The sequence below is a fragment of the Pelophylax lessonae genome (genome assembly GCF_965119305.1).
Source record: "Pelophylax lessonae genome assembly, chromosome: 2".
Classification (NCBI taxonomy): Eukaryota; Metazoa; Chordata; class Amphibia; order Anura; family Ranidae; genus Pelophylax; species Pelophylax lessonae.
In genome coordinates, this window is record NC_138769.1 from 275021776 (window position 1) to 275036179 (window position 14404).

Below are 14404 nucleotides of genomic sequence, written 5' to 3' on the forward strand. Positions count from 1 at the left end.
TGGTAGAGAATCTTTGGATCCTGGGTTTCAATTGGTAGTACGTGACTGGTGTATTATGGAAGAGAACAGTGTCTCTGGCTGTTCTTATGCAGTAGGAGCTACTGAGATGAACTTTGCGTATAAACAATAGGAAATTTAGAATAGATGGAACACCACACAAATGCATAGAGACCAAAATGTATTTCAAGTTAGGCATTGTTCACATCTGTCCACAGCCACTGTTAGGCAGTTTTGCTTAAATTTTGTAATGTCTGTTTTTGTGCATTTTATTACATTTTTCATTTTAGTTGCTAACTAATGAGTAGGGATGGCGAATGGTTCGACCCAAACACCTCGTCAAAAAAAAAAAAAAAAGTGTAGGACCTCCTCCCCCCAAAAAAAAATGCATACCTGACCCTTATCCGGTCATGCAGCCTGGCAGGAAAGGTGGGAGGATGAGCACCCCCACCCCCATTGAACCATACCAGGAAACATGCCCTCAACATGGTAGGTTGGGTGCTTTGGGACGGGGGGCTCTGCCCCCCCCCCACCCCAAAGCACCTTGCCTCTATGTTGATGGGGACAAGGGCCTCTTCCTGACAACCCTGGGCTGTGGTCGTCTGGGTCGTCGGGCAAGGGGCTTATTAGAATCTGGAAGCCCCCTTTAACAAGGTGGCCCCCAGATCCCGGTCCCCCCCTGTGAATTAGTATTGGGTACATAGTAGGGATAGACCGATATGCTTTTTTGCAGTGCCGATACCGATACTGATATTTTGGTCACAACCTATCGGTATGGGCCGATATTTTGTACATTTAAAGTTTTAATAAATAAATAAAATTTTTGACACAAATCTGGTACTGAACATGTTCATTTTTAATGCTTAATGGCTGGCATGCTGGCACCCTGTGGTGGGTGGCTGGCTGGCACCCTTTGTTGGGTGGCTGGCTATCTGGCACCCTGTCTGTGGGTGGCTGGCTGGCTGTCTGGCACCCTCTCTGTGGGTGGGTGGGTGGGTGGCTGGCTGGCACCCTGTGGTGGGTGGCTGGCTGGCTGGCACAGGGGCTGTGGGTGGCTGGCTGGTACAGAGATGTGGGTGGCTGGCTGGTGCAGTGCCTAAGGCTGGCTGGTACAGTGCCTGTGGCTGGCTGGCTGGGTGGTACAGGGCCTGTGGATGTGGGTGGCTGGCTGGCAGCGGGCTGCTGTGGGTGGGTGTATGGCTGTGACACACTCCCGCCAGACTAGTACCGCCTCCAGACGAGGCTGTCCAAGGCAAAGGGAGGCGGCCTAAGAAGGCAGAATGACGTCACAAAAATATCGGCAATATCGGCCAGTTCTGGGGCGATACCGATATATCGGGGAAAGTGCATATCAGCCCCCGATATACCGGCCTTGCCGATAATCGGTCTATCCCTAGTACGTAGTACCCCTACCCATTCACCAAAAAAGTATCAAAAAGTAAAAGATACAACAGACAATTTTTGACAATATCTTTATTAAAAAATTAAAAAATAGTGTCCCCCAATGTAAATCCATTGTCAATCACGCCGCCCGCTGACCCAAAAAATAAAAATAAATCAAAAACACTCCTGCCACCTGGGAGGCCTTCAGCCGAATGCCTGCTCTGCGCTTTGACAATTTTTTTTATAGGTAAGGGGCGCGCCCACCTAGCTACGTCACTCGGTCACCCCGCACCAACGTGACATCACATGCCCAGCATGCACCATTCCATAATATAAGAAGGGGGTGGTGCCACCGTTTGGCATAACTAGGAGAGCAGGCATTCGGCAGGAGGCTTTTCAGAAGGCAGGAGTGTTTTATATTTTTTCAATTTTTTGGGTCGAGGGACACTATTTTTTTTTAATAAAGGATTTGTCTAAAACTGTCTTGTGTTTATTATTTTTTTACACTTTTTGGGTAAAAGGGTAGGTGTACTATGTACCCATTACCCATTCACATAGGGGGGTGGGATCTGGGGGCCCCCTTGTTAAAGGGGGCTTCCAGATTCTGATTAGCCCCCGCCCACAGACCGAGACAACCACAGCCCAGGGCTGTTGGGAAGAGGTGATGGGGACAAGGTGCTTTGGGGCCAACCTGCCAGGCTGCATGCTTGGATAAGGGTCTGTTATGGAATTTGGGGAGACCCCACACCGTTTTTTTCTTTTAAATGTTCTTTATTATTTTTTACAGGTAATTTTTCTTTTTTTTTTTTTTTTAAATAGCTGTCAGACAGGAAGCCCAATGACAGCTGATAAAATAGAAAAAGTACAGCGCCAACATAAATCAAAACATATTGTGTGGAAAAAAGTCCAATGAAGGTCAGTTAGTAGATCCCACAAAAATAGATGATGTGATGAATCCCAAAAAGTAAAGAACCAAAAAGTCCAGCACCCCAATGGGATCAAAAAGGAGGAGAAAACCACCACTTGCACAAGATAAGGGTGTACGCTTACCGGAACGTTCTGACCATCGGTTAGGAATGGTCAAAAGGAGCATGGATTCAAAGCTATTCCAAGACTAGATCATCCACCAAACATCGGTAGCGATTACTTTCACTAGTACAGCTGGCGTTTTCCAAACCTCCACTTGATATTCAACTCGTTATACCATATACCTCCAAAGATAAAGGAAGACTCCAATGGCATAGCATAACACTTTATTAATAAATTAACATGTAAAAATGGCGACTCACATTTCTATGGATATGACAGCGCATGAAAAATCGAAAGGACCAAGATGGACATGTAGACATGTGGGCGTGGCTGGCGCGTTTCGTCACAATAGGGACATTGTCAAAATCTTGTGCATGTGGTGGTTTTTCGCCTCCTTTTTGATCCCATTGGGGGTGCTGGACTTTTTGGTTCTTTACCTTTTGGGATTCATCACATCATCTATTTTTGTGGGATCTACTAACTGACCTTCATTGGACTTTTTTCCACACAATATGTTTTGATTTATGTTTGGGCTGTACTTTTTCTATTTTATTGCTTGTGGTTCTATTTACCTATGTACTGGCAGCCTATATATTCATTTGTATTTATGTTCACCATTAAGTATTAGTGTGACCTAGCACAGTTGGATTGTTATTTAAATTTCAATGACAGCTGATGACTCATCGGTTGTAAAGGACACTAAGGCCGACTTCCCTGCCACACTCCTTAACAACCAGCTTTTACTGCAACCCTGATTGGTCAAAGCTTTGCCCAATCAGGGCACAGCATGCACTGTGCAGCGCGCAGTGCATTGCAGAGTGTGCGGCGTGGCAGACACCAACTGAACACAATGCAAATTCGGGTGTTCCCCGAACAGGGCAATTGGCCAATGTTCGGCCCAAACTCATGACCGGGCTGAATCGTTTGCCGAACTCCTTTCTCCACAGCAGAGCTATTCACTCAGGCAAGTCATTCTTGGCTTGTGCAAGACAGAGAAAAGAGCATCAAGGGGGAGTTTAAGGTCAGTCTTTGATGAACTAGGAAAGCATTGTCCCGAGGGAGTCAGGGGGCAGAGTTGATCCCAGGAGTATGCTGACATGAGAAGCCCAGGATTCCGATAAGCTCACCGCCCCCGCAGACCCTGACAACCACAGCCCAGGGGAAACAAGTGAGCGCCCCCCCTCCTGAACCATACCAGGCCACAGCCCATCAACATGGGGACAAGGTGCCTTATGGTGGGGGTAGAGGAGCCCCCTGCCCAAAAGCACCCAACCCCCCATGTTGAGGGCATGTGTCCTGGTATGGTTCACGAGGGCGGGCGCTCACTCGCCCCCCCCCCCTTCTTTCCTGACTTGCCAAGTTGTATGTCAGGTATGCCGAGTCATTTTAAATGGGATTTGTCTCATTTTTCTTTATTTACAAATGTCCTTTTTGATGCAGCCTGTTTTATGCATGCTACAGATGTACCACTTTACAAGATACCCATTAAAGATACCCCCCAGGCACTATATTTAAATTAATTTTCTATTTTTACTGGTGCATTTTAAGCATAATTAAATCACTTTTTTCTTTTTTTTTTTTTATTAATACCTGTCCACTAGGGCAGTACCCAGACCCCCATACTCCTTTTTTTAGCCAATTCTTTGCATATACAGTATCTCACAAAAGTGAGTATACCCCTCACAATTTTGTAAATATTTTATTATGTCTTTTCATGTGACAACACTGAAGAAATTACACTTTGCTACAATGTGTACAGCTTTTATCAACACTGTAAATTTGCTCTCCCCTCAAAATAACACACACAGCCATTAATATCTAAACCGCTGGCAACAAAAGTGAGTACACACTTAAGTGAAAATGTCTAAATTGGGCCCAATTAGCCATTTTCCCTTCCTGGGGGCATGTGACTCGTTAGTGTTAGAGCGTTTCAGGTGTGAATGGGGAGCAGATGTGTTCATTTTGGTGTTATCACTCTCACTCTCTCATAGTGGTCACTGGAAGTTTAACATGGCACCTCATGGCAAAGAACTCTGAGGATCTAAAAAAAGAATTGTTGCTCTACATAAAGATGAATAACACAGAGTAAAACCTTGTGCTATGAGGTAAGCAGCTAGCACTTGGAATAAAGATACAGACTTCCAAAAACAAAATAACAAGCAAATAGTGCAGCGCTAATCAAAGATAATAGAACCAATGAATAATATATACATAATCAATATATGACAGTATATGTAAATCCTACAGAAAAAATCCATAAACAAATGGTCAAATCCAAAAGAGAAAAGGTAGATGATACAAGCATTCCCAGAAGAACCATATACAGAAAGGGGAAGAGGGTGACTGAAAAACAAGAATATAGCTTCACACCCTATGTGGTATATGTAATCCCCTTACCAGATCACAATGACTACTAAATCATAGGTGGTCCAAAAAAGGCAATCCACCGATCATCCATCGATAAGACATTGGTACATAAAGGATCAGCTGTCAACCAACTCATATGTCATGAAAGGCAAGAGATAAAAGCGCTACCATAATGCATTAAGAGATAAAACATTTATTGTGACTAAAAATATATTGTACTTGCAACAAATCAAAGGGTACAGGCATAAAAGTCGTGTGCTACGTCGTTCCTGCGGAGTTCATTTTGAAATCCAGGCTTCTGAGAGGAAACAGCATTCCTCCAATCAGAAACGAGAAGCGCAATGTCGTCAGCACCATAAACCACGCCTACGTATATACCACATAGGGTGTGAAGGTGTGAAGCTATTTTCTTGTTTTCCAGTCACCCTCTTCCCCTTTCTGTATAATGGTTCTTCTGGGAATGCTGGTGTCATCTACCTTTTCTCTCCTGGATTTGACCATTTGTCTATGGACGTTTCTGTATAATTCACATATACTGTCATATATTGATTATGCATATTTTATTAAGGAAGGACAAGCTGGAAAACTTTTGCTGATCAGAGACCAAGCCCAACTATCAGAATACAATATCCTTGTGGGAACGGGGGGGTAGGGGGTGAGGGGAATTCCTCTATTAACCTAGTTTGGGTAAATGGAGGAATCGGTTAATTTTATTTTTGTACAGCCCACTGGCTGAACAAAAGAAAAAAAGTAAAATCTATGGCCAGCTTAACATAATGGACCTGTTTGAATAGGCACTCAAGACTCCCTGGAAGTCCACTCCGGTCATGGTAGATTCTGCAGTGAATCCCCCTAAGGAAACAATTGCTTGGATTCAGTGGGAACCCCACTTTCCTTGGTCATATGTCTTTACAGAACAAACTCTATTTATCTGGGTAGTTCAGATGTAATATGAAACTTATATAGGTGCATGGAGCCATGCAAGTTCTGGGGGGACGTGGGTGCTTTGCTTTTAGACAGTGCCATCAGGCAGTAAGGATTCCTGTTCCAGTGCAGGGCCTGCCTGTGCTCGATTTTCTTCCCTTCTCCCCACTACTCACCCGCCTCTCCCCCCACACAGTGGGAGGATTATGGCTAGAGCAGTAGAGCTGAGCTACTCCACCTCCCAGCTCCGCCCACAAACTCTGGTTCCCATACTTGACTTTCTGCATTGCAGGGGGGTCTCTCTGATGTAATGGAGGGCTCTAAGGGGGGATAAGGCATGATATAAGGGGACTCTGGGCTAATGGGGGACTGCCTGCTGATCTAATAGTTTGTGACCAACCATTAGAACACCAATCAGCATCCCCATTAGAGACCACACATTAGATCAGAGTCTCATGTCAGCTCCGCCTCTAGAGACCTCCATTACATCAGAGTCCCTCTTTATCAGCATTCCCCTTTATAGATCTCCCATGAAATCAGGGTCACCTTATATAAACACCTCCCTTACAGACCCCTATTAGATCAGAGTACCTTTAGCACACTCCCTTAGATACTCCCCCATTAGAGCAGAGTCCCCTTATATCAGCGATTCGACTTAGAGACCAATGGTTGGTCTCTAAGGGGGCTCACTGATATAAGGGGTCTCTAAACTAAAAAAAAAAAGAGAAAAACTGGACATGATATATGGTCCCACACCTCAAAACACAAAATAATTATGAATGATGGTGGAAACACCCAAGGATAATCCAAGTATTAATACAATCCAATCTTATTCAAACACATATACTGTGCAATCTTGATACACATAAAACTATTAGAATAGTGGTGGAAACCTCTGATCCATTCCAAAATGTGTATTGCTAATATCCAACTCAAAAGGACTTTATAAGTTGGATATTAGCACAACACATTTTGGAACAGATTGGAGGTTTCAACAACTATTCATATAGTATTATGTTTATCACATATCCTTTAAGGGGACTCTGATCTAATAGTGCTCCCTATAGGGGGCCCTGTACTAACTCATAAGGATTAGAAATGTTTTTTAATCACAAATTATATGCATGGTAAATACTGCTACAAAAAAAAAATTGCCATGCGCTGCAAAAGTGTTCGGGTTTGGCTTGAAGAAAAGGTGGCAACCCTAGCCCCGAGCCAGGAGGAAAGGGCCCCGAGCTCAGAGGAGAGAGCATCATGATCAGAGGTCAGGGGGGCCTACCTTCATGCTTTCTTGCACTGGGTCCGTGAAGGTTCTAGTTACGCCTCTGTTGTGGGATCTATAGGCTTGGTAAGGAGCCTGCTTTACTATTGTGTAGAATGGTCTGGTCGCACCCTTCCTTCCTCGTGGTACTGCTATTACATTATAGAAGGAGTGGTTCACTTTTATCTTGGACTTTTTTTTCTTTGGACTTTATCTAATCTGTTTTTTTTTTGGTTCACAGTTTGTGGATTTGCTGTCATGGATTTTCACAGCCTTGCACTATATTTATTGATTTGCATTTTAAGTATGATAAGTAATGTGGATATATATATATATATATATAAATGTTTTATTTTGATTTGTTCACTTGAGATGTTTGTTTCTTAAGGGGACAGTGCACCTATATAAGTTTCATATTATAGAGTTTGTTCTGTAAAGACATATGACCAAGGAAAGTGGGGTTCCCACTGAATCCAAGCAATTGTTTCCTTAGGGGGATTCACTGCAGAATCTACCATGACCGGAGTGGACTTCCAGGGAGTCTGAGTGCCTATTCAAACAGGTCCATTAAGCTGGCCATAGATTTTACCTTTTTTATTTTGTTCAGCCAGTGGGCTGTACAAAAAAAAAAAATTAACCGATTCCTCCATTTACCCAAACTAGGTTAATAGAGGAATTTCCCTCACCCCCTACCCCCCCCCCCCCCCCCGTTCCCACAAGGATATTGTATTCTGATAGTTGGGCTTGGTCTCTGATCAGCAAAAGTTTTCCAGCTTGTCCTTCAACAGAAGTCTATCTAGTGATCGACTTCTGTCAAACAGAGCCAGACACACATTGATCAAAATTCAATCCCTCCCGGCTGAACCAGCCAAATTTTGATCTGTCTATGGCCAGCTTTACTTCTCATGTGTTAACATTTTGGTAAAAAAAAAAAAAAAACATTAACTTTTAGAAATGCAATTTATCACACTGCCTGGATGGTTAACATATGTGTAATGGCTAAATAAGTAAGGTAAGGTAAATAAGCAAATAGCAGTAAAAAAATGCACTTTACCCCATTTTTCAGAAATACAATAGTGTGAATATACCCTAATGGATCTATCTCTGCAACAGATCTTAGCTTGTGTTCTCATGTTGACATAGTGATATTACTGAAAAAAAGAATCTGCTCTAGGAGTTGAGCTGCTTGCTTATATCTCAATAAATTTGAAAATGTTGTTATGATTGTGATTCTTAATTTGTTTGCTTAGGTAAATGATCATCGTAAATTTCCACATCAAAATGTAGTATTTCAGTACTTACATCCAAGTAATTCATAAGAGGCTCATTTGCAGTTTCTGGGCTGCTACAAGAGTCACTCAACTGAAGAAAGTCATTTCCCTGCTTTGTCCATAATTGTGAGAGCTTTCCTTTTTCCTTAAGAATTTTTCGCAGTGACTTCTGTCTCTTCAGTGGAATTCTGTAATTAATAAATTGTCCATAGTAAAAAGCATTAGAGCAAAGACAACAGCTGAGGACTAACACCTAATTAGGTAAGCATTGCTACCAATGCTATATATTATATATACATAAATATATATATATATATCAATCTGCATACACGCACAACTATTGTTTCTTTGTCAGAAAGCTGTTAGTAGTAAAAGGTACTTGGTGATCTTGCCAGAAATACAGGAATTACCTATGTAGTGCCTATCATGGATTTAGTAGAGTATTTTCAGTGCATCTCTCTAACACCAGGTGCACCAGGTGTAGTTCTGTTGATGTGCCTGCACATCTAGAAGGTACAGGAAGTGTTCAGGAAAATCAATTATGCCCTCCAGACAGGAGCAAGATTTTAGGGTCCTTTGCACGCTGCTGGGAAGTTGGAGGAAAGTAGAAATGGTGCTTTCAGATTTATATGAATCATAGCGCCCAACTTTTCCTGACTTGGAGGGAATGTTCTTTTGAGACAAAATCTCTCAGTCTCTTGTACAGCCTCAGTTGTCCCTCCTATGGTTCTGATGTGTACATTTCTATACAAAATGTGCTTGAGGGCAGGTCCTCCTAGTAGCAGGGATAGTTCATTCAGGCCTAACTCAGGGCACATTATCAGTCCATAGGTGCTTCCTAGAGGGTTCTAAGGTGTTTAACTTCTTCATCTTCTGTGTTTATGCTCTGAAGTTAACCAGGTCACTGATGCTGCAAATTGTTACAATGTATAAAATGTTGCACTGTTCCTTAGGTTGACCTGCTCAGCTGGTGGTGCTTGAGAAGGAAGGGCCAGGTTTCCCTGCTCTTTTCAGGAAGGTGGCCACCCCCTGCAAGTCATACCATATAAATAGGGGCTCATTAGTGCCAAGCAGAGTTGTATAAAGTACTCGAAACCCATACTTGAGTAAAAGTACAAGTGCTCGATCAAAAAGTGACTTGAGTAGAAGTACTAAAGTATTCAACATTTTTTGTACTTAAGTATTGCAAGTAGTTTTTTTTTTTAAATTTTGCTACTCAAGTACTGAAAGTAAAAGTACCAGTAGTTTTGAAAAAAAATGCTACTCAAGTACTGAAAGTAAAAGTACAAGTACTGTGTTATGTAGTTATTAAAGAAAGAAGTCAAAAGTTTGAACATCATATTGTTTTTTATTATTTAAAATGCAGCTTTTATTTATACATACAGTAGCATTTAATTTCGTATGCGCTGATAATACACATGTTTTGAGCTTCATGAAACCTGCCATCTACTGTTCTGGCAGTGGTAATTTTTATAATTGTAACTAGTAACTATGCAGCACAAAAAAAATTATTGGAGTAGAAGTATTGAAATCATTGAAAAAATGTAGTGAAGTAAAAGTGGAAGTAGGAGAAAAATATTCTACTCTAGGAAAGTACAGATACTGCCTTTCGGTACTTAAGTACAGTAGTGAAGTAGTTCTACTTAGTTACTATACATCTCTGGTGCCAAGAGAGGTGCCCTGGCAAAAGACGGCGAAGATGTAGCTGTCACTCTGCTGGGCTGTGCTCCTTCTGGGGAAACCATTTGTGGGTTCCAAGTTGGGTTTGGAACCTGTGGATCTTTATGGACTTATAGCTGTTAGTCATAGACTTACCACCATTTGAAGATTATTACCAGATCATGGACTTTAAGAGATTGTTTGCTATCCCTTATGAATTTACTGCCTATTATCGACTCTTGCCTTGAGGAGGACTCTTTATAGATTTAGCCATCTGCCTAAGGTATGACCACCCCATGGGGCACTGGAGAACTTTGTACAGGCAAGTGTATGGAAGATGTCTTTGAGAACTCTTTGTGTGTTATCTGCAACTACCTCAGTAAAATATCTATATTCATATAAATTGCTTGGCCTGAAGTCTCTCAAGGGGTGCATGCATGGTGTATCGAAAGAACAGGGTTTACAAAAAGAGGATTGAGGTTAGGGAAGATACAGTACTGAGGTCTAACAAACAAAATTCTGTCTAAAGAAAGTTAGATTGCTGTCGCCAAGGACTATCATGTTTGTGTTACTTGCAAATTCATCCAACCAACCAGGAAACGGGTGACATGGCAGAGGTGAGAGATACTCTGGTAGTGAACGGGTGTTATGCTTGGCCCCTTCTCTAGTGAACGGTTCCCCACATACAGGGAATACCCTCATGGCACAGAGTACTTAGGTATCTAGCCTGGGAATCACAGGAGATGTAGCAAGGCCTCAGGAGGAGAACAAGCAAAAAGTAATGTGTTTCCTGTGTCTAATAGCAACATACAGAACATTGTCAATGGAAATGAGGTAATGGGTCTGCAGAGTTGATGGAGACCGGTAGAAGCTTTGTGGTAATGGTATAAACATGCTGCACACCTGGGAAAGATGGTATTCTCTAACATAATTTGTGTTCAAAGTTCAAAGTGCTTTAGTGTAAACAACATGGTAAGAAGTATGGCCACACATTGCAAGGAGTTAACTGTACAATTTTACTACTCGCTTCTAAGTTCTGCCTTAATGTTGAATTCATCTGATCACAGCTCCTGCCTAAAGTTAAGGCATTAGTGAGTGCAAATTCCACAGTGTCCCTGCAAGGGCGCCTTAAGCCCCTTCCACACACACCACTCTCACTGGGGACATTCACTGCACGAGGCCTGATGACTTAAAGTACATGTAAACCCTCTTAATTCTATACGGCGCTATTGGTCCGTGTATACAAATCTATGTGCATACAAGTAAGAAATATATACAGTATCATACAATAAAGTGCATAAAAAAGTGTCTATTTATCAAAATTCCTCAAGAAGTGCAGTAGTGCAAAAATCTCCAACAAATTCAGGCTCTGTGCCTTTGATACAGTGTCCATATCATGGATCCCATAAAAGTGCTCTTATGTTCACTTCTTGAATACATGCAGACAAAAAATGCAGGTCTCCAGTGATCCTCCACCACCAACACAGAAAACTTACAAGATTTATATGACCACCCACTATAGGTAAGTCAAAAAATGCTTGTTACACAGAGTGAAACACCATCCACTTTCTACCTGGACCAAGTCCTTCTCTCTTCTCTTGCTGGTGTTATATAGAAATCATATAGACTCACGCAACATTAAGAAGAAATAGAGGAAGATCACAATAGTGTGAAACCCTAAACATTATTTTTCCATAAACCACTTCCACAATGCCTATTCACATACACTAAGGTACATTCGCTTGTTTGCTGACATGAGCAGAGTACTATGGTACCTGCTCCATAAGCTGTGGCCTGAAAATGTCAGGACAACAAAATGCCACGTCGGGACGGGCCAGGAAGTGACGACATCCTGCACAGTACACCTGTAAGTGACGCATTATACACCCAGGGAACAGTAGGAAGGGACTGCTCCTGGCCAGTATTGAGCAGGTACCCTAATACTCCTAATGTCAGCAAATAAGAAATGTGATGGTATGTGGTCACATACCCTCTGTTCTCAACTGCATAAGGTGCTCAGAGAGCTAAGGGAGGAGCAACAGCATTACACTAGTCTTCCTAGTAAATAGCTATGCAAGGGGGGCATGTCAGCAAAAGCCTGATCATTTTATAGGAGAGCAGGCTGTGTTCTCAGCACAGTGCATCCGAAGGTATTCACAGCTCTTCGCTTTTTCCACATTTTGTTATGTTACACCCTTTTCCAAAATGGATTAAATTCATTATTTTCCTCAAAATTCTACAAACAATACCCCATAACGACAAAATGAAAGAAGTTTGTTTGAAATCTTAGCAAATTAATTAAAAAATAAAAAACAAAAAAATCCCATGTGCATAAGTATTCACAGCCTTTGCCATGGCACTCAAAACTGAGCCCCGGTGCATCCATTTCCACTGATCATCCTTGAGATGTTTCTACAACTTGATTGGAGTCCACCTGTAGTAAATTTAGTTGATTGGACATGATTTGGAAAGGCACACACCTGTTTATATAAGGTCCCACAGTTAACAGTGCATGTCAGAGCACAAACCAAGCCATGAAGTCCAAGGAATGGTCTGTAGACCTCTGAGACCGGATTGTATCGAGGCACAGATCTGGGGAAGGGTACAGAAAAATGTCTGCAGCATTAAAGGTCCCAATGAGTACAATGGCCTCCATCATCCATAACTGGAATACTTACTTTTTACCCATTTCCAGTAATCTGCCCAGTGCTGCACAGTATTTGCAAAGACAACTTTCTGGATGGCTCATCTTCCTACTGGCCTACACTGTGGCTCTATTCATTCCCATAGGTAGTGCTCATGCAGGTCTCTAGCTGTTCAGTGGAATGCGGCTCACCCATAGAAAGAAATAGTGCATTTGTACCAGTAAGAGGAGCCAGCCAGGAAATTTACGTTGCTTATCATTGGGTAGCGCCACACAGTGAGGATTGCTGGAATGAGAAGGAAGGTATGTATGGAGGAGGTAAGAAAAATAAGAGATAGCTGCTGACTGCTTTGCTTGGCATCAATATGCATATTTATCTTTGTTTCCCAGCCCTGTGCTACAGATGCTATCCCCCTGGTTATCATGGTGATCCTTAGCTTAATTATGTATTAAGTTAACCACTTGCCTACAGTGCACTTTCACCCCCTTCCTGCCCAGACTGATTTTCAGCTTTCAGCGCTCTCACACTTTGACTGAGAATTACTCAGTCATGCAACACTGTACCCATACAAAAATTGTGTCCTTTTTTCCACACAAATAGAGCTTTATTTTGATGGTATTTGATCAATACTGGGTTTTTTATTTTTTGTGCTATAAATAAAAAATGAAAAATATCGTGAAAAAACATTTTTCTTTGTTTCTGTCATAAAATTTTGCAAATTAGTCATTTTCCTTCACAAATTTTGGCCAAAATTTATACTGCTACTTATCTTTGGTAAAAATAACCCAAGTAAGTGTATATTATTTGGTCTTTGTGAAAGTTATAGAGTCCACAAGTTATGGTGCGAATCATTGAAAATTGATCACACTTGATCACACCTGATGTACTGAAGGCCTATCTAATTTCTTGAGACACTAAAAAGTCAGAAAAGTACAAATACCCCCCAAATGACCCCTTTTTGGAAAGTAGACATTCCAAGGTATTTAATAAGGGGCATGGTGAGTTTTTTGAAGTTGTAATTTTTTCCCACAATGCTTTGCAAAATGAAGATTTTTTTTTTTTTTTTTTACAAATTGCCGTATTAACAGGTTATTTCTCTCACACAGCACATGTATACTTGCAACTACACCCCAAAACACATTCTACTACTCCTCCTGAATATGGCGATACCACATGTGTGAGACTTTTTCACAGCCTGGCCACATACAGAGGCCTAACATCCAAGTAGCCCCGTCCGGCATTCTAGGAGCACAAATTACACATATAATTTCCTGACAACCTATCGCACTTTTGAAGGCCCTGGAGCACCAGGACAATAGAAACCCCCATAAAATGACCCCATTTTGGAAAGCAAACAGCCCAATGTATAATTTTTGAGGCATAATGAGTCTTTTGAATATGTCATTTTTTTCCACAAGTTTTTGGAAAATGTGGAAAGAAAATGAAAACACATTTTTTTTACACAAAGCTGTCCATTTATGCAATATTTCTAACACATAGCATGTACATAGCAAAAAATGCACCCCAAAATACATTCTGCTATTCCTCCTGAGTATGGCGATACCACATGTGTAACACTTTTTCACAGCCTGGCCACATACGGCCTAACATCCAAGTAGCGCTTTACACAAAGTTATCCATTTATCCACTTTAAGACTGGGCCTATTTTTGACACTTGGTGTTTACAAGCTAAAATCATTTTTTTTGCTAGAAAACTACTTGGAACCCCCAAACATTATATATTTTTTTAGCAGAGACCCTAGAGAATAAAATGGAGATCGTTGCAATATTTTTTATCACACCATATTTGCGCAGCAGTCTTCCAAATGCGATTTTTTTGAAAAACATTCACTTTTTCAAACTAAAAA

The 14404-nt window shown here is 41.5% G+C and overlaps 1 protein-coding gene across 1 annotated transcript in view; it reads right to left on the reverse strand.

Moving 5' to 3' along the window:
• The window catches only part of CTSE (cathepsin E), a 277214-nt gene that overhangs the window by 244401 nt on the left and 18409 nt on the right, over nt 1-14404 (reverse strand). The window contains exon 2 of the mRNA XM_082245811.1: nt 8264-8420. Within this exon, the coding sequence (XP_082101937.1) occupies nt 8264-8420 (157 nt within the window). The remainder of the gene's footprint in view (nt 1-8263; nt 8421-14404) is intronic.